This window comes from Trematomus bernacchii, unplaced genomic scaffold (genome assembly GCF_902827165.1).
Source record: "Trematomus bernacchii unplaced genomic scaffold, fTreBer1.1, whole genome shotgun sequence".
NCBI lineage: Eukaryota > Metazoa > Chordata > Actinopteri > Perciformes > Nototheniidae > Trematomus > Trematomus bernacchii.
Window position 1 is genome coordinate 1,174,768 of NW_022987608.1, and position 20,366 is coordinate 1,195,133.

At 40.6% G+C, this 20,366-nt stretch overlaps 2 protein-coding genes across 3 annotated transcripts in view; both read right to left on the reverse strand.

Moving 5' to 3' along the window:
* The window catches only part of LOC117483291 (glioma pathogenesis-related protein 1-like), a 73,513-nt gene that overhangs the window by 44,587 nt on the left and 8,560 nt on the right, over positions 1-20,366 (reverse strand). The gene's annotated exons all lie outside the window — the stretch shown is intronic.
* LOC117483286 (zinc finger MYM-type protein 1-like) lies at positions 16,017-19,499 on the reverse strand. Its single transcript, XM_034131556.1, has 5 exons — positions 18,247-19,499; positions 17,783-17,796; positions 17,431-17,530; positions 16,351-16,878; positions 16,017-16,314 (listed from the first exon to the last, which is right to left on the reverse strand). The coding sequence occupies exons 1-4, from the start codon at positions 19,471-19,473 to the stop codon at positions 16,351-16,353; spliced, it is 1,869 nt and encodes a 622-aa protein (XP_033987447.1). The 5' UTR covers positions 19,474-19,499; the 3' UTR covers positions 16,017-16,314.

Consider the following 20,366-nt stretch of genomic DNA (forward strand, 5'->3'; position numbering starts at 1 on the left):
TGTTGATGTAGAAGAGATATGAAGAAGAGGGGACACATGTTGATGTAGAAGAGACATGAAGAAGAGGGGATACATGTTGATGTAGAAGAGACATGAAGAAGAGGGGACACATGTTGATGAAAAAGTGGATTTTGCATAATAGGTGACCTTTAAAGTGGACCTATCATGCTATATTATAATAATATAGTGTAGGACCATACCTATATAAGGCATATTTATACTTTTTTTTTTTCAAAATACCAAACCGATCATGCATTTTAGCCATGCCTCATTTTGCTCAATTTGACATTTTTTAGCTCTGTTTTTGCAAGGGCAGTTTCTGTGAGAACAGCACCATCTACAGGCCTGGCATATGTACTACAGCGTCTCCAGCGCTTTCAAACGGCAATGGTCGTGGCTGTCTCCTCCTGATTGGTGGAGTTGGCCCAATAGCCGTAGCGCCACCGTCCTGACGTCAGGACAGTGTTCAAATCTGGATCAGTTTTTATCAGATCCGTTGCAGCCCCTTTTTTAGAGATTTGGGTATGGAGGAAAATAGAGAGGGTTGTGTTTTCTGACACTTGGTGAGTTCCCTGGAACACCGGGGACACATATTCATGTAGAAAAGACGTACAAAAGTGCATTTTGCATGATAGGTCCCCTTTAACACATACAGAGGGTACATTTAAAGTGGTACATTCACTGACATGAATGACATGGATATGGTGCCACCTTGTGTCATGTTTACAATGCAGATTATTGACATTAGGTCTGGCAATACAGTCTATCATTATCCTGGTGATTATTTCGCAGATAAACCGAGTAACACCACCCCCTTTAAAAAAACGGCTCTTTTGAACGGCTCTTTGAAAGGAACGGAGCCATAAGATCCGGCTCCCTTCAAAGCCATAATTCCCATCACTACTATGATTACATTAAGAAAACTCTCCTGGCAAAGAGTCTGTGTCATGGTTTTGGTTTTATGTTGTTTTCATTTTCCACCTTTTTTATTTGGAAATGTTTTCCTCCTTGTGTCTTGTCTGGTCCTGCTTCCTGTGTTTGCCTTCCTGTCGTTAGTTTCCCTGGTGTGTCTGATTGTCTGATTGTGTTCACCTGTTGCCCTTGTGTTTCTGCCTCCACTGCCCAGCTGGGTCTTGTCCTGTGATTACCCTTCTGTGTATTTAGTCTTGTCTTCCCCTGTGCTCAATGTCTGTTCGTCGTCCTTTCTCGTCTGATACCTGTTAGTCTCTTTGCTCTTGTCCATGCTACCTGTCACGCTACATGTTTGTTCCTGAGGTTTTTTGTCCTGATCCGTCCTCGTGCTCCTTGATTTCCTTCCTCGTACTCCCCCGGTTTTGGTATGTTAAGTTGTTCCTTGTTTTCTTTTGTCATTCAGCTTTGGGAAATAAAGCTCGCTTTTTGTTACCTGACCTTTTAGTCCTTTTACTGCATTTGAGTCCTATTTTTCCCCAACCCTGGAAGTCTGTTTTTGAAAGGCAGTAGAAAGGGAAACACACAAGAGGAACAGGGTGTGAACTAATTATTATTATTATTATTATTATTATTATTATTATTGTAATCCAGACCTTCTAGAGCAGGGGTGTCAAACTCAAGGCCCGCGGGCCAAATCCAGCCCGCGACCTCATTTTATTAGGCCCGCGAGAGCTCGCAAAGAATATAAACAGTTTATTATACGGTTACATGCCGTTTAAGCACGTTGCCCATAAACTGCATGTCCCAAAATGCATTTCGTTTTGTGACGTGCGCACTGAAGCGACTTCCTATCAGCAGCGGCACTCTGAGGCGGTGAGTGGATGGAAACATGGATTTATTATGTTTTAGAAAAACTCGTGTTACGGTTATTTCCGGTTTCTGGTTGATTAAAATATATGAGGTCTTGGCTTGCAGAGTATGAACGTCTTTTTGCTATATTCAGACGATAAATACTTATAAATACTTGTGTAAAGTTTGTAAAGGAAGGAGGAAAACTTCCGCGATCCCTGTCCCCTCTCACTCTGTTCCTCCTCAACACGCCGCCGCCCCCCCCACTCACTGCTTACTGAAATAGTGAGTGACAGGTGATAGTAACACAGCAGGATCTGGGACAGGGGGTTCTCAAAGTCTTGGCTTTCAGACTATTAAAATATTATTGCTGAATTCAAATGAAATATAGCCTACTTAAATAATGCTTGATATACAAAAGAAAAATACTTTATTATTCACAAAAAATAGATTTCACAAACATTGTATCTCTTTTTGATAAGATATGATGAGGCTAACTAAATTTCATAAATTCATGGGATTTATGTAACAGTAAGAGAGTGAAATGTTAGTCTGAGCCCACATACAGTATTTTTGTGTCTACATGCACAATACATCGATGCACAACCATGTGCTTTCAGACGTAGTTATTGCCCAAACCAATAATACTCCAATGCAGAGGCAATATTGTTATATAAAACATTATTTTATATATTTATATATGTATATTTATATAGTGTTAAAATTACAACCGGCCCTTTGAGGGCAACCATAATGCTGATGTGGCCCGCGATGAAATTGAGTTTGACACCCCTGTTCTAGAGGTTCCAGTGTCACCACATATTGAATGTACTCCATTTCCCAGTATTCTCTTCATGCTTTGAAGCTACAGTGAGAGAAACATCATTTTTGGGAGAAGTAAAAGTGTCTCCAGACGAAGTACACTAAGTTTACGTCACTAATAAACTTTTATTTGAGTTAAATGTTTATCTATCACCTGCTAAAATTAAGTATGCAAAAACGCCAATAAAGAAATGTCGTTCAGTAAGGCAAATTGACTATCTCGGATACAAGTACTGCTAAAGCTTTTGATCATTAGAGCAGAGGTATGTGTTTCTGTCTGTGTGAGGGTGTGTGAGTCTATGGGAGGTATTTCAGTGCGTGTGTCTGTGTGTCAATAATTGTACATTTTTAGATTTGCATACTGTATGTGTGAGAGATAGAGGGAGGCACATAGAGGAAGAGAGAGGTGGGGGATATACACCCAGCATGTGTGCCTGTGTGTATGATGTGGCTCTTTTTGTTACCTGACCTTTTAGTCCTTTTACTGCATTTGGGTCCTATTTTTCTCCAACCCTGACAGTATGAACAGACCAAGTATGGACCCAGCGGTAATTTTTGAGGATGCTCTTGATGAGCTTTTGTACAAGATTTTGTGTATTTTTGGAGTGTGGAGGAGGGCTCCTTGTAAAGAGGCTCAGGACGCTGCTCTTTCACATGCACGCCCGGAATTGGCAGATAAGCCCTGGCTGGGAAGCTCACTGCCAGAAATGTTGAGGACATTTGTGACTTCCCCAGACAGCCTGCATGCCTGCCTCAAACCCCGTGCCCCAGCAGCCAAGCTTTCGGCTACGGCCCCAGCACCCCAGCACCCTAGCGACCGGCCCGAGCCCAAGCAGCCTTAGTCCCAGCCCCAGTTCTGGCCCCAGCAACCATGGTTCCAGCCCCAGTTCTGGCCCCATCAGCCATTTTTTCCGGACCCAGTTCTGGCCCCAGCAGCCATGGTTCTGGCCCCAGTTCTGGCCCCAGCAGCCATGGTTCTGGCCCCAGTTCTGGCCCCAGCAGCCATGGTTCTGGCCCCAGTTCTGGCCCCAGCAGCCATTGTTTCCGGACCCAGTTCTGGCCCCATCAGCCATTGTTTCCGGACCCAGTTCTGGCCCCAGCAGCCATGGTTCTGGCCCCAGTTCTGGCCCCAGCAGCCATTGTTTCCGGACCCAGTTCTGGCCCCATCAGCCATTGTTTCCGGACCCAGTTCTGGCCCCAGCAGCCATGGTTCTGGCCCCAGTTCTGGCCCCAGCAGCCATGGTTCTGGCCCCAGTTCTGGCCCCAGCAGCCATGGTTCCGGCTCCAGTACTGGCCCCAGCAGCCATGTTCCCGGCTCCAGTTTCGGCTCTAGTACTGGCTCTCCGGCCGACGCCAGCCCCCTGTGTCCTGTCGGCGTTCCGACCGACGCCAGTTCCCCGTGTCCTGTCGGCGTTCCGACCGACTCCAGCTCCCCGTCTAATGTTGGCGGTCCGGCCCTCTCAAGTCGCCATTCAAGTCCCCATTCAAGTCCCCATTCAAGTCCCCATTCAAGTCCCCATTCAAGTCCCTTCTCAAGTCCCTTCTCTAGTCCCTTTTCGAGTCCCCTCTCGAGTCTCCTCTCGAGTCCCCTCTCAAGTTCCCTTTCGAGTCTCCTCTCGAGTCTCCTCTCGAGTCTCCTCTCGAGTCCCCTCTCGAGTCCCTTTTCAAGTCCCTTCTCAAATCCCTTCTCATGTCCCTTCTCTAGTCCCTTCTCTAGTCCCTACTCAAGTCCCAACTCATGTCCCAACTCCATGCTTTGTTCCGTTGGGGGTTCTGCTGGGGGTTCTGCCAACACCATGTCCTGTCCCGTTGGGGGTCCCGCCGACTGCTGTCCTGCCGGGGATTCTGCCAACCCCATGTCCTGTTCCATTGGGGGTCCAGCCGACACCTGTTTCGTCAGGGGGTCCTGCCAACTCCATGTCCTGTTTCGTTGGGGGTTCCGCTGGGGGTCCTGCCAACTTCATGTCCTGTGCCGTTGGGGGTCCAGCCGACACCTGTTTCGTCGGGGGTCCTGCCTACTCCATGTCCTGTTTCATTGAGGGTCCAGCTCGAGCCCGGCCCCCTAACTCTCCCAGCCGCTGCCTTCGCCCTCATGCCCGGCCCCCTGAGTTGGCCCGCTGTGGCCTTCGCCCCTTCTTGAACTCTGCCTTACCCCCTGGCCGTCCACCCGAGACCCCCTCCTCGAACTCTGGGTCTTGTCCTGTGATTACCCTTCTGTGTATTTAGTCTTGTCTTCCCCTGTGCTCCATGTCTGTTTTGTCGTCCTTTCTCGTCTATGCAACCCTGTCTCCTAAAAATTACGTTCCCACAGAACTAAACTGCATTCTCAATTACGTTTTAGCTAGAAACGTTTATTTTCTACATATCTTCTAGAAACATATTTTCTCCCACATTACGTTTGTTATGAACTTATCTCAAATACGTTTATTTTCTACATATCTTCTAGAAACATATTTTCTCCCACATTACGTTTGTTATGAACTTATCTCAAATACGTTTATTTTCTACATATCTTCTAGAAACATATTTTCTCCCACGTTACGTTTGTTATCAACTTATCTCAAATACGTTTATTTTCTACATATCTTCTAGAAACATATTTTCTCCCACGTTACGTTTGTTATGAACTTATCTCAAATACGTTTATTTTCTATATATCTTTGCCATTTATTGTCTTGCTTATAATAATGATAATAGTCATTTATAAATATCATTTTAGAGCACACATTTGAAATCGACGAACGGGCTTGATATCCTATGGTTAAATTAAAATCAGTAGGCGAGGCTGTAATTTCGCCAGCTGCGAGGCAGAGTTTTAACATGCCAAAAAGCTGCTGTGTCGTTTATTGCACCTCAAACACCTCAAACTTCCTCTAAGGACAGCAGAAGAGCTCTGTGGCTTCAGGCTTGATCGCCGTTCAAATGACAGCGTTGGTTTCCCCAAAAGTGGGTGGGGCTGTGACGTAGATTTTACTCATCTATTATTCAAAACCATTCTATTTATTCTAACGTAAATTACATGCCAGTGTTTTATCTTTTTATTAAGCGATTTGTTTCTGTTGTTTAACTCATAGATATATATAAACATATGTTTTTATCAGTGACGTGCGGTGAGGTTCATGGCTGGTGAGGCACTGACTCTTTCAGAGTCAGATTTACAAATATTATAGCCTATTTTGACCTTAATCGAAATATTCTGTTATTTTCAAAAGCTTTTTTAGTCTGATGCTATGATTAATTTTAAACAGACCGATCAACAAAAGGATACCCAAAATCTAAATATTGGATTGTTCTTTCTTAGTAAGATCCCATTTTCATTACAGTTGTGGTCTTACCTTGACTTGAAGATGAATATAAGTCCATGCTATCCTTCTGGACAACAATCTCTATTACTGTTTTGTAAAAGTCCTCCTTATCTTCCTGTAGTTTCAAAAGTCTAGTTTGTTGTTTGCGGTAGAATAACAGTAGCAACAAGAACCTGTGGGCTCACGTGCGCCCCCTTCAGTACGGCAGAGGTTATGGCTGCCTCCCCTGGTGATTTTTTCATTGCCGTTGTACGATGAGACCAACGAGCCTAAATATCATATATACGTGAAATAAGTTATTTAGAGACTATGGATGGCGAGGATAAATGTAATAAAGGGATCTACAAACATTACATTGGTGACCTACAGTGAGATGGGAACAGGCATGCGCTTAGGGCCCGCTTTCCAGCCAGTTTCTGTGGGGTGACGCATTCTGAAGTGAGGCAGGGCTCATCTGTGCCTCACCTCAGAATGCGTCACCCCACAGTAAATGGCTTGAGCGCGCTCACAAAATAAATGGCCGCGCTAAATTAGTGCCCGCGCTCCAGCAAGTTACTGTGGGCTTACGTGAGGCAGTGCTCGTGCCTGCCTCACTTCTTATCGCTCCCGTAGCGGAGCTCGGCAAATTTGCTGATTTTGACTATAAAATGCGATTGGAATCATACAGAAATCACATTTACACAAGATCAGTGGAGACATTTTATTATTATTATTTAGTTTTTCTTTAATTGTTTTTCCGTTACATTGGAGTATGACAGGTGAGGCTCTGCCTCCACTGACTGCACGTCGCTGTTTTTTATGTATATCTATGGTTTAACTGGGAATGTTTTCACATTGAACCGGAAGTACGTCACTTCACTTTGTCTTCTTCGTCCCTTTTACGTTCCAGACAATGCATGGCTCAGCGTAACAGACTGAACAGCGACCCCAGGTGTGTCTACATTGGAATTACATCTTCATTACTGAAGGAAAAATACTTTATCTAGTGTTTGTTAACTGGGTTTTTAATGCAGTTGGCTTTTCTTAATGGTTACAATATTGCTATGAGTTACAGTATATCTGAAGCAAATTATGTTTCTGAAGATGTGTAGTCAATTCCACCCTTCAATGTAGCATAAATGTGAACTCTCATTACAGGAACAATACCGGAAACAGACGTAGGAAAGATCCTCAGCTCGCTGATTGGATGTTTTAGCTGCAATGCACGTTGGGATATGGTGTTTATGCGATGTGAAATCCGAAAACATTAAAAAAAATAATAATAATACTTTATTCCGAGTGTTCTTGCTTTTCTCTTTGAAAGTCATCACATAACGGCATTGTAATACACGGTTCGGCTGCATTAAATATTACACATCTGCCATAGTTCTTTATTTATAGAGCCCTGATGAGAAGACTTCTGGACAAACAGGAAGAACTGCCGCCGAAACTGAATACGTGACGTGGATCATAAATATATCGACAATTAAACAACATCTTACATTTCTTTTCACACAATACGTCTCCTTGCAGTATCAATACTAATTCGGCTGACTTTTATATTTGATCCAATTGGTAGATAGGTTATATTTACACCATAACGGTGCACAGCTAATAGAAAAGGACTTGTAGTTTTTAAAGATATTACTGATTTTCTTTGAATATAAGAATGTAAATACTGAGTTGAGAGAATAGTCAGGGGATTTGGGTGATGGGAGACACATCTATGGAATCACAATTTCAATAGCTTACCATCAAATGACGGATATACCTTTCTGTCTGTGATGTTTTACAAATCAGATATTAATGTGTAGAAGTAAACATGAGAAATAATATAGCAATATCCTGTAAAAACATGAATAAAACTACACATCTTCAGATGTTATACATACATAAGTGTCCTACACTAATAATACAAAGTTATTATTAGTATACTGTGTGTACCTTGTGTGCACCGCCTAGTGGTTAAAGCACGTTATTTAATTATTTTTGTTGAATAATGTTATTTTTGTTGAATAATGTTATTTGATGAATAAAATATTAAGAGTACATACTTTCATAGGGGGAAAGTAGAAGGTCAATGATAGAAATATAGAATATAAAAAATCAAGAAGATACTGTAAGTGATCTCTACAATAAAACAGTTTAGTGCCTGATGTACACAGATATTAATATGAGGATGTGCAAAACAGACAAACTAATTAACCTTTATTAACACATTAAAGAATACTTTAGGTTTTCTTTCAAATAAGAAAAAAGCTTAGGGGGTATCTATCTACAGATAAATATTAAGCCTGACAAAGTACTTAACGTCTAATATATTGCTTTCCTGCAATGTTAACTGTGTTGAAGCACTTATTTTAACTGATATTATATATATATATTAATTATACTCTTATGTATGTAGATAGTATAAGACATGTGCAGAATTTGAGTTTAATGGTGGAGGAATACACACATATTGATAGTCTTGTAATGCACTGTTTAGGAACCTGTGACCCAAGTTTTTCATTAATTGCATAACTTCAACATAGTTGTGTATATATGTCAATAAACCTTAGAAAATCTTGAAAGGGATGTGCAAAATACATGTAGCTATTATATACAGTTTTTAATTAACTATTAGTAGAGAATAACGAGTAATGAATATACTTTATAGAGAAATGTTTAGTCTTCTCAAGCACCAATTAATATCTCTTCTGATTGTTGGCACTTGACAATCACCTTTCCCTGAATTTTACTCAGGTGTAACTAAAGTCTGCTTTAAGAGTTGTTTATATTTCACATCATTAATCAGAATCTGCAAAGTAACTAAAATAAATGTAGTGGAGTAAAAATACCAGGTTAACCTCTGAATTGTAGTGGAGTAGAATTCCAAAGTAACAATGAGCTGGCATGTGGGTATATATTAATGCTTCCCATTATGGACACAAGCGATTTTCACCCATTTATTAATTACATGTTTTACATTTGTACACACCAATTTGTTTCCTATCCCCTAAACCTCCAGGGCTGTACACAGTTTAATACTGTCAACTTCTAATTTTGGGAAAAACGGAAACGTCTTTTAAAACTACAATTCCCAGTAGAGACGTGCCATAGAACATGTTGCGAAACCCAATAGCCAGCATGTGTAGTTCTGGGGGGGCGTTCGAGTCCAGTTTTGGAAAGTCTGCTGTGGTTTCGTTCCATTTCAAAGAGCTGTTTGGCGCTCAGCGTAACCTTGGCGCACTGCCACTCCAACATCCAATCCCAGAGCTTGAAGATTAATCACGGAGTTTGTCAACGGGACTGTAGTCCCAAACGATAGCTGGGGATTATGGGTAGTGTAGTGTCTTCGGCCACCCTAAACTCAGATTTTTTTTTCGGATTTCATATCGCATTAACACCATATCCCGACGTGCATTGCGGCTAAAACATCCAATCAGCGAGCTGAGGATCTTTCCTACGTCACTTTACAGCCCTGCCCACTTTTGGGGAAACCAGCTGTCATTTGAACGGCGATCAAGCCTGAAGCCACAGAGCTCTTCTGTTGTATACTGTCCTTTCTTCTTAGAGGAAGTACAGAAACACGTAACTCTGGATTTGTTTTAATGTTTGAGGTGCAATAAACGACACAGCAGCTTTTTGGCATGTTAAAACTATTATTTTCTGCCTCGCAGCTGGCGAAATTACAGCCTCGCGTACTAATTTTAATTTAACCATAGGATATCAAGCCCGATCGTCGATTTCAAATGTGTGCTCTAAAATGATATTTATAAATGACTATTATCATTATTATAAGCAAGACAATAAATGGCAAAGATATGTAGAAAATAAACGTATTTGAGATAAGTTCATAACAAACGTAATGTGGGAGAAAATATGTTTCTAGAAGATATGTAGAAAATAAACGTATTTGAGATAAGTTCATAACAAACGTAATGTGCGAGAAAATATGTTTCTAGAAGATATGTAGAAAATAAACGTATTTGAGATACGTTCATAACCAACGTAACGTGGGAGAAAATACGTTTCTAGCTAAACGTAATTGAGAATGCAGTTTAGTTCTTTGGGAACGTAATTTTTAGGAGACAGGGTTGGTCTATGATACCTGTTAGTCTCTTTGCTCTTGTCCATGCTACCTGTCACGCTGCATGTTTGTTCCTGAGGTTTTTTGTCCTGATCCTTCCTCGTGCTCCTTGATTTCCTTCAACATAGTTGTGTATATGATATGTCAATAAACCTTAGAAAATCTTGAAAGGGATGTGCAAAATAGCTATTTTATACAGTTTTTAATGAACTATTAGTAGAGAATAACGAGTAATGAATATACTTTATAGAGATCTGCAGATAAATATTTAGTCTTCTCAAGCACCCACTACCAAATATCTCGCCTGATTGTTGGCACTTGACAATCACCTTTCCCTGAATTTTACTCAGGTGTAACTAAAGTCTGATTTAAGGGTTGTTTATATTTCACATCATTAATCAGAATCTGTAAAGTAACTAAAATAAATGTAGTAAAAATACCAGGTTAACCTTAAAGAAAGCCCTCAGGATTATAAAAGACCCCCATCACCCCAGCCACAAACTGTTCTGTCTGCTGCCGTCTGGCAGGCGGTACCCATAGACTGTATATATAAATGGACGTAGGGTCCGTGACGTCACCCATAGGATTCTGCAGAGTTGCCGAGAAGCCCTTAGTAGGCGGAGTCGGCCACTAACGGCTCGACAGTGACGTCTGAGTCTAACTCCCGCCTGCTCCAGCCTGCTCCAAATAAGGGCAAAGAGGCGGAGCCGAGGCGGGACCTCCTGCCTCCAGCTGGGAAGTAACAGAGCTAGCTCAAGCTAAGAAGCTAAGCTAACATGCTCCCCATCTGCACACTGCCGTCACATTTTACGTTTCTAAGGTAAGCGGACATGAAACTATTCAGCAAAACTATAAATAATAATCTAAGTTATTGAGTTTTTAGCATAATACTTCAGAATCTTAAAATCCCTTAACGTTTGTATGCAATGTGCTAAATGCAACACTGGAATCAAGCAAATATTAATATGTTTGCATGACATTAGTTATTTATATTTTGCTATCACTTAATTATACGTTTAATACATTTAAGTCAAGCTAAGGTACAGTACATGTGATGGTAGCTAGTTAGTGCTCTTACCTGTGAGGCCTCCTCCAAACAGCATTATAACCAGACTGTATCATTAAAACTATAAGTACCAGTTCTAGATCCTTGACTTTAGACAAACAATTCAAAAGATAAAATGTATTTAAAGACCAATCTTTATTTGAAGGTGCCTCTTAACCTGGGATATTAGTTATACAGTAATAGTATTGACAATCTAAAAAAACTGAGCAACTCAACAGTCAACTTTATATTTCTTATTGTCTAAAGCATTTATTATTTTCATTTTCCCCCTCTCATATTCAGTGTGGAGTGTGGACGGATTGAGACAGCGTGGTGTCCAGAGAGCTGCAGAGACTTCAGGGAGAAACCTCCGTGTGATGGACGTCCAGTCTGTTGGTTTGGAGAGGACTGAGGGTCTTTCCTCTGCGAGGAGGACCAGGCCTGATGGAGGAGCCCATGCTGGGCATAGCTGATACCAACTGCACAGGCCTTGTCTGTCACTTTATTTGACTAAATGTGTTTACTTATACATTTAATAGGTTTACACCTTCTGTCCATATGTGCTTTTTATTTAAAACATGTTTGATTAACTTTTGGTTCAGATTTCAATAAATTGAATTTGTATTTGCACTCCTTTTGTCCATTATTCTTACTGAAAATGTTAGATTACACATTCACATCCGACTGAAGATTGGCCCCATTTATTTGTGACGTTGCAAACTCTGCGGTACAAGGTACATGTTGTGAAGCTCATAAAGTGAGGCAAATAGAATTAATCAGCTGATGGAGTGTAGATGTGGAAATAGGTGCATTCGATCAGCTGACTTCACAATAAAAGTAGTTTCTTAGTGAATGTCCTGTACTGGTCTTAAAATCTCATAACATCAGCTTTTAATTTTCCTCTTGGATGTTCTTCTTGACCCTCAGAGAAGGAGAAAATGTTGAGTCGTGTCTTTCAGGCATGTCCTTTCCTAACAAAAATGACAGGAAACATAAAGCATATTATTGCAGAACAAGTGTGTTATTTATGAAAGAGGTGTGCTTGTGTTTAGGGGCTGTAGATATAATTATTTTGTAATTGTAATGTTTTTTTTTATTTCAACAGTGAGCTACAAAGACAATCAGATTATGAATGAACAGTATGAAATTCATCAACATTGAAATGTATTTTATTATCAAAATAATATTTAACTGTTATTAAAACAAGCTTGCTCTGTTGTCTCACTGAAAGAATAACTTTTACCACGTTTTTACAGACAATATTGAGAGATAAATAGCAGTTCTCACTGCGTTAAATATCTTTGCCTTTAATACCTTAAATTAGAAAGCTGACAGTCATATTGCTTGTTAACATCTAAATGTAACCCTTTGCATGGAAAAAACCCTCAACTTCACTGATGTGTAGGTGATCTAGTATTTAGTATTGTTTAATGGAATGTATATCAGTGTATTAAAGTCAATACTTCATTTATTTAAACCAATATCTTTCTTGATTCTTTGTACAGTATGAAAAAAGAGTATTTGTACCTGTGCTGAAGTTCACTGCTGTGAGGAGTCCAGTTCTGTCTTTCACTCTCTGGTCCAGCCTGTCGAATCACCTGGACACTTTAAACAAACAGATATATATGTAAAGTACCATGTGTACAAACAATATAACTTATTATCTTCTGTTGAACATGTTGGATTGTGTATTGTCTGAGTCAGGGTTCTTTTTATTTTACTGTAACTTTGGAAGTTGTGTTACCAATGCTTACTGTTTATTTGATACCAATTTGGTAATGCAATTAATAAAAACAACAAGGTTTGGGTTCGTTCTTCAGATGACTGTGATGTTAACGTGTAAGCTCAATAATGAACTCCAGCTCAACCAACCATATTGTAATATCTAAGTAATCATCTTGAAATATGACATTAATAATTGTAATATACACACATCTTATTTTGAGGTTGATTTCACATACACTACTTCGACGTTAGCTTGTCTACATACTTGAGCATAGCCAATTTAAATTAACCTAAGCGATGCATAAAGTTCCTACCTACATAATAAAATATCTCTCTAAGTTACAAGGATGACCTTATTTTATCAACCTCAAACAGAAGCCTTTTGTTCTACAGTATTATCCCACTTAACGCTTAACACTTGTCTATTTCGTTTTAACCTTTATATATACAGTCTATGGTTTTAAGTTAACTTGGAGGCTAAGATTAGCATCGTTAGCACCGATGTAGCTACCACTCGCTTACACGCTAACCCAAGCCTTAACATTCATTACGTAGCTGATTGAAATCATAAACACATAAATAAAGTACTCGAATTTCACTTACCGCAAAACGGCATTCATGCACCGTCTGTTTTAACCGCAGAGAGAGTCACAATAGTCCGATATATAAGCATGAAGAACAAACAAACACGGCCGGGGTCAAGTTGTGTTCCCTGGATGAACTGACCAGGCAGAGTCGCTGTAGCTTCACGGAGACGGAGCAGCTAGCAGAGAGACAAAAAGCTAACAGCAGCAGTCTCTCCCCATTTTCAAATCACGCCTCAAAACATATCTCTTCACACTCGCATATCCACCCTGATCATTATCCATCACACATCCTCTGTTTTTTATTTATTTGGTTATTTGATTGATTTATATACTGCATTGTCTTGTTTATGTTTCTTATGCTGGTGTTATCTATTGTGTATCTTGTTTTTTATGTATTTGTACGGCGACCTTGAGAGCCTTGAAAGGTGCCTATATAAAATAAATGTATTATTATTATTATTATTATTACTTGACAGAGCTGTCACTCAATGTGACCACACCCTAATTTATGCAAAAACTTTAAGACCTAATATAAATAAAAGGGTCATGCTAGAAAACAATTCACTCACAGATTCATAATCATGAAGGTGGAATCTAACTATATACATAATAAAATGTATTGCAGCCAGGGCTAGAAACGTTTTTTTTCTGCTGTGAAAATGGGCATTTTAACATGGGGGTCTATGGAAATTGCTCCTTTCTGCAGTCATCGCCTATCGGCCAATATATGAACTGCAGTTTGTGGCACTTCCGTATTGGCGTCCCGGCTCTTCCCCAGAGTTTGCCGCTTGGCGGTACCGCAGCATCAGGACTAAAACCACCAGACTCAGGGACAGCTTCATCCCACAGGCCATAAGACTATTAAACACCTGAACTTTGAAACAACATCCATAACATTCATCTGGCTGCTACTTAGAAATTATTTGTCTAATATATCATATTCCAATCACTTGTATATAGACTCTTATTGCCCTATTTCACTATTTTACTATTTTTCTTTTTGTATTTACTTGCACTATTTTTTCTGTGTATCTGTTTTATTGTGTTGCACTGTTGGAGGAGCCTGTGACCTAAGGGGGGGGGGGGGGTGGGACACGTTCGATTCCTGTTTTGAATAGTATGCCGTCGATGGGTTTCATTACATTTCAAAGTGCTGTTTGACGCTCGGTGTAAACTTCGCGCACTGCCACTCCAACATCCAATCACAGAGCTTGAAGACTAATCACAGGGTTTGTCCAAGCCCCCAGGAAGTGCGCCGGACTCAGATGAAAATATTCGTGGTGGCCAAACGGCGGTACTACACTTCCGTTTGGTTGCCAGGCCCGGAAACACTTTTTCCCATTGACTTACATGGGGAAAGAGTGGTCTGTAAATCGTTGGATACTTTTTTTTAAACTAAATAAACTACCCAGTATGAACACTTGTATAGCCCTTATTAAAAACATTTGTTCCTCAAGTTGTAAAAATGTGCTAATAACGTTATTCTGTGAGTTATTTCCCTCTGCATTATGAACGCGCATCTAACCCACGGGACCGCGCCGCCCGGCACGTTCATGTTACGTGTTCAGCACTACATGCGTTTATCTTTACCCATGGATGCACAATAAGAACGGACCCATATCGCCTTACTGCCAGCCCACGGAGCTGTAATAATGGATATATTGCACATGTTTGCTGTAATTCATCATTTGTAAAATATTATACTACATGGGCTGTATGATTAAATCTTGTACCGTAAATGTTGTATTAAATAAAGTTAATAATACCGACGTAGATTAACGTCCCTATAGCTTCTTATTGCACTAAGAAGCTTATTGCACTGTGTATATATATATATATATTTTTATATATAAAAAATTTTCGAGAAATGACCCCTTAAATGACTTCTGGTGATGTTAGAGGGGGGGGGGAAAGGAGAAATCGAGGCTTAAAAATATGAGAAGACTGATCAATACCTCCATAATCTTCAGTGTGGAAAATATTATTTATCAACCTGAACATCTACTACTTTACCAGGAATTTGTGTTCTCAGAACTGGTCTGTTTTTTTCTTTCTTAAAACTGTTCATGTTTTATGAACCAACACCTCCACCAAGTGGCTTTACAGTGAACTGCATGTGGGATATAAAATTAATAGCATCTTTTCAGTAGCATTAATTATAAATATTTAAGTGGTTCAATACAAGTCACTACAGCATTTCAAACTGAACTGTGAATAAATGCAATTTAAAAAAAATAACCACAGCACAAAATGTCATAAATTGTGTTTTTTCTTTGTTTCTCTGAGGATTATTTAGAAACAGGCTTATTTACATATAGCAATAACTCAGAAATGAAAAAGCTACATCGTCTAACACAAACAACCAGTTAGCATAATGATAATATATGTGTTATGTACAATGTAACTGGCAAGGCTAGAGCAAGAAAGAACATAAAGTTTGCAAAAGGTTTAAATAACTTCAAGTATCTGTCTTCAGATTACGTGGAGGTTTTAGTCCGATGAGAAGCAGATTTTAAGCGACACCGAAGATAAACCAAAAATGTGGTGGAGCTGCAAACCGTGTAGTGTTGCTGGGACAGGACAGGAGCTATAACCGTTGGAAAATACATCACAGACAATGCAACAAACGTGGAGACAGAACAATCACTTCTGTGATAAATGCCCACTTATTAATAAACTTCTAACAACCATGGAAAACCTCCTCTCTACATATAAAGTGATATCCAGCTTATTGGCCAATAGCACCTTTTTTACTGCTTTGAATAACAAAATGTGCAACAGGCAGAAAAAAGACAAAAGGAAACAAGAAACAACTGTTCCTCTGGGGAAAATGAGTCGAACGCAACAGGTTTCCAAACAGTACTCATGTTCCTGGACTTTGTGGTTGAACAAAACATCTTAGGTATCCAAAAGTAACTTCACAACATTCTGCGGCCGTTTAATTGTCTCTCTAATGAAACGCATTTTTTTAAGGGTCGGCCATCTGTGTTTGCTGCGAGAGCTTGTGTGTGTGTGTGTGTGTGTGTGTGTGTGTGTGTGTGTGTGTGTGTGTGTCTATTTGTAGAGGAATTTTGCCCTTCTCTCCTTCTGAGTGGCAAACCTCTCAATGACTCTGGTGTTGAAGTCAGGAATGCTCCTAATGAGTTTTTTCTCAATTGACAGCATAGCCAGAGCATTCAGGCGATCCTGTGTCATGCTGTTCCTCAAGAAAGTCTTTATCCTTTTCAGAGTGGAAAAGCACCTCTCTGCCTCAGCCGTAGCCATGGGTGTGGTTACAAGAACCTTCAGAAGACTGACAATCTCTGTGAATGTCTCCTGCAGATTATTGTCAAGGAAGAACTGGAGCAGAGTAACAGCACCACTGCAAGCCCTGAACTGGTCATTGTCATAGACGAGGGACAGTTCCGTCTTGAGCTTTGCCTTGTCCAGTAGAGGGTAGGCCTCCACAGTTGTTTCCAGCGCTGCTTCAGGGAATGTTCGGCTGTGCTGCTGGAACAGGTCTCCTTGCAGGAGGGTGGAGCTGATTAGGTGTTTGGTGAAGGAAAATCTCTCCTTTGCGTGACTCAGTATGGTATCACATACCTATGAAATAATGCACAATGAAAAAATCAAGACATAATAAATAACAGAATCACCTTTTCACATCTATCAGTCATAATGTCATTAGTGTCCCCTATAAGATGTGTAACAAACAAAGAGCTTTCTTGTGAATGGAACCTATCAGAATAACAGGACATCTATCTGAGCATCAACAGAACAATATTACTGTTTAAAATTAAGTCACTACAATATATACATTTAATGACTATGTTTACACTTCATTCATTTATTGTTGGGCCCTTTCTGTCCACTGTGGTTGCTTCTGGAAGCCTAAACCTTTTCTGATCTGTCTTGATCACCTTTGAAATGTAGAGACTGTGGGACACTTTTTGCAGTTTAGGCCTTGTTAAGTGTATACAATTCAGAATGTAATAAGCAATAGGCCTTTCCATGTGGATATTTTAACTAGCCTACCTATTTATTTAATTTACAGAAAATGGGCTTTCTTGTGAAATGTATCATTATTGTGATATGAAATGACCTATATTATGAAAGGAGCTTTTAGTCATAGAACACGTTCCTATTACTGCTTACCTCTCTAGCCAACAGCTGTTGCTCTTCATGTCCAAGTCCCCTCCGTTTCTTTGTGGGCAGCTGCTGAGATCCACTGCTTTCACCAGAAGGAATGGAGTCCCTGATCCAAACCACAAGTAACCATGTACAATTACTCATTGTGGCAAGAATTGACAAATTAACTTGACTATTTGAAATAGTAGTCAGAGATACACCTTATAAACGTTATATAATATATACATTTCCAGTAAGCCCGTTTAAGATATTTAAACAAGTATGTGTGAGTTGGTCTATTGTGTTCAGCTAAATCACATTTAGGTTTCACAGATTTCCTATAATAAGCACATCTCAGCCATTGTAAATAATGATTTACCTGATTGTTTGTATGTGTAAGGAATGCGTGGAAAGGGTAGGACCCAAATGCAGACTGCAAAACAAAGTAACAAGGTCTAGAAACAAAAACGAGCTTTATTCTCAAAGCTGAACAATAGCATGGCATGAAACACATAGGTTCTACAGAAACTGACCGTGACCAACATGGTGGGAGACAGGAGAAACAAACAATGAACCGACAAGGCACACAGGGGAAGACAAGACTAAATACAGAGAGGGGTAATCACAAGACGAGACACAGCTGGGGTAAGGGAGGCAGAAACACAAGGGCAACAGGTGAACACAATCAAACAATCAGACACACCAGGGAAACTAAGACAGGAAGGCAAACACAGGAAGAAGGAACAGAGAAGACACAAGGAGGAAAACATTTCAAAACAAAACAGGAAACCAGAGACAGAAAAAGACAAGACAAAACACAACACAGACAGATCGTGACAGTATGCTGCTGGTGAACCTCTTGATGAGTCCTGTGATGTAGACAGAGTCGATGTTCCTCTTCTGCAGTTGGCTAAACAGCATGTCTACATGTGGCATGATCTTGTGGAACAATGTCAGGAAAAAGCAAAAAACTTCATCTTTCATCATTCGCACAAAGCCCCCGGCTTCTCTCACTGTTATGGGATCAAAGTCACCTGAGTCTCTGATTGTCTGGAAACACCTCAGGATGTTCTCCTTGTGCTCATATACAGTGTTAACAGCACGACTGTGAAAGTTCCATCTTGTTGTGGAAGTGCCAGGAAGTCTGTGTGCCACCACTTGATCCAGGATCGCAGTTCGCTTGAATGACCTGGAGAAAAATGCAGCAAATCCACCAAGGTCTGAAAAAAATGTTCTTATCTTGGGGATGTGGGATGTTGCCTGCTGCATAATTAGGTTCAGCTGATGCGCATAGCAGTGGATGTAGTGCGCACTACTGTACACATCCTTCACTTTCCGCTGAACTCCACCTTTAGCTCCCCTCATCACCGCTGCACCGTCATAGGCTTGGGCGATTAGTTTGCCCTGTTGTCCATCGGGGAGGATAGTGCCCAGCCTCTCCATCAGCGCGGTGGCAACTGTGTCAGCATTCGCATTCTGAAGAGGAATGAACTCAAAAAAACGCTCCTGGACGTTGTTATGCGGGTCGATGTAGCGTAGCACAAGCACTAACTGGCAGTGGGTGGAAATGTCAGTTGTCTCATCCGCCTGAATAGCTAAATAACTGGCATTTTTTACTTCCTCCAGAATGTAGTCTTTACAAACTGATAACATGCAGTCCAAAAGTTCATTTTGCACCGTCTTTGAGGTGCCTTTGAAAACCGTAGCCGTTTTAAGGTGATCCTCCAACACGCTATCTAACGAGGCCAGTAGATTAACTAAACCCAGAAAAACGCCGGGGTTGTCGGATGTGTCAGTCTCGTCGTGGCCACGCAAAGCGAGGTCAAAGCCCCCACAAAATTTCACACAATCAATTATTTTAGACAAGACGTGCCTATTCGTGCCCACTTCTTCATTGTGCTTTTTCACCGACATCTTGTACCCTTGATCTAGCTGTGCGGCTATGTTAGCTTTGCCTAGCATGGCTAGCTTAAAGGTGTTTGTCATGTGTGCCTTCGTGCACTCGTGCTTTTTAATTCTTTCGGACAAATGCTTCATATCATGTACTCCCATCACAGTCCACGGGCACATCGTATCTGTCCCCGGCTGTTTGAAGAGCAAGCATGGGAAACAAAAAACAGCATTTACCTGTTTGCATCCAGCTAGCCAAGCCTTTTTTGTGTACCAGCTACTTGCGAAGCCTCGTGTATAAGTTTTGTCTTTTTCACGAGATTGCTGCGATATATTCAAATCGGGTTGGTCCGGTCCAAGGTCTTTAAGCAACAATTTATCTGCCAAACTTCTCCTTTCGAAAGGATTGGAGATTAGCTCTTGAACAGAATTAGGCGGGGACCGAGGTCCGGAGACTCCACCTGCACACGAAGCCATCCTCATCAACTACTGCGTCAACCGGATACGAGTCACTGTCCAAACTACTCACAGACTGCACGGGGCGCTGACATTGGCGCCCGGTGACCGTCATATTTGACGATGCTGATTGGCTGAAATTATGTTTTCGCGGCATAGTTTACACGTTACAGATAGCAACAGTCAGCTGCTAGTGGCTGCTGCTGCACTGGTTGAGGGCTCCTCTCTTAGCGCCCCAGACGAGAGAAGGTACACGGGCAAGGCCAGGCAGGAAACATGTGACTTATCAGTAACTTTAGACATCGTAACACAATTTTAAACGAGATTTTATTGTAGATTATACATTTTACTGATACCAATTATATAATATTTACCTTGTTCATTAAAAATAAAAATAAAAATATATATATTTTTTAAAATATATTTTTTATTTTTATTTTTATTTTTATTTTTTAATATGGGAAGAGGTGGGGCGGCGCCCCTAGCGCCCCTATGGACCGGCCGCCACTGGTATATACATATATACATATACACATCACATCACACCAAGTACTTTCCCCACAGTAGTTCATGAGAACTTTAGTTCATGAGAGCTCTTTTAGTTCTGATGAACTAAA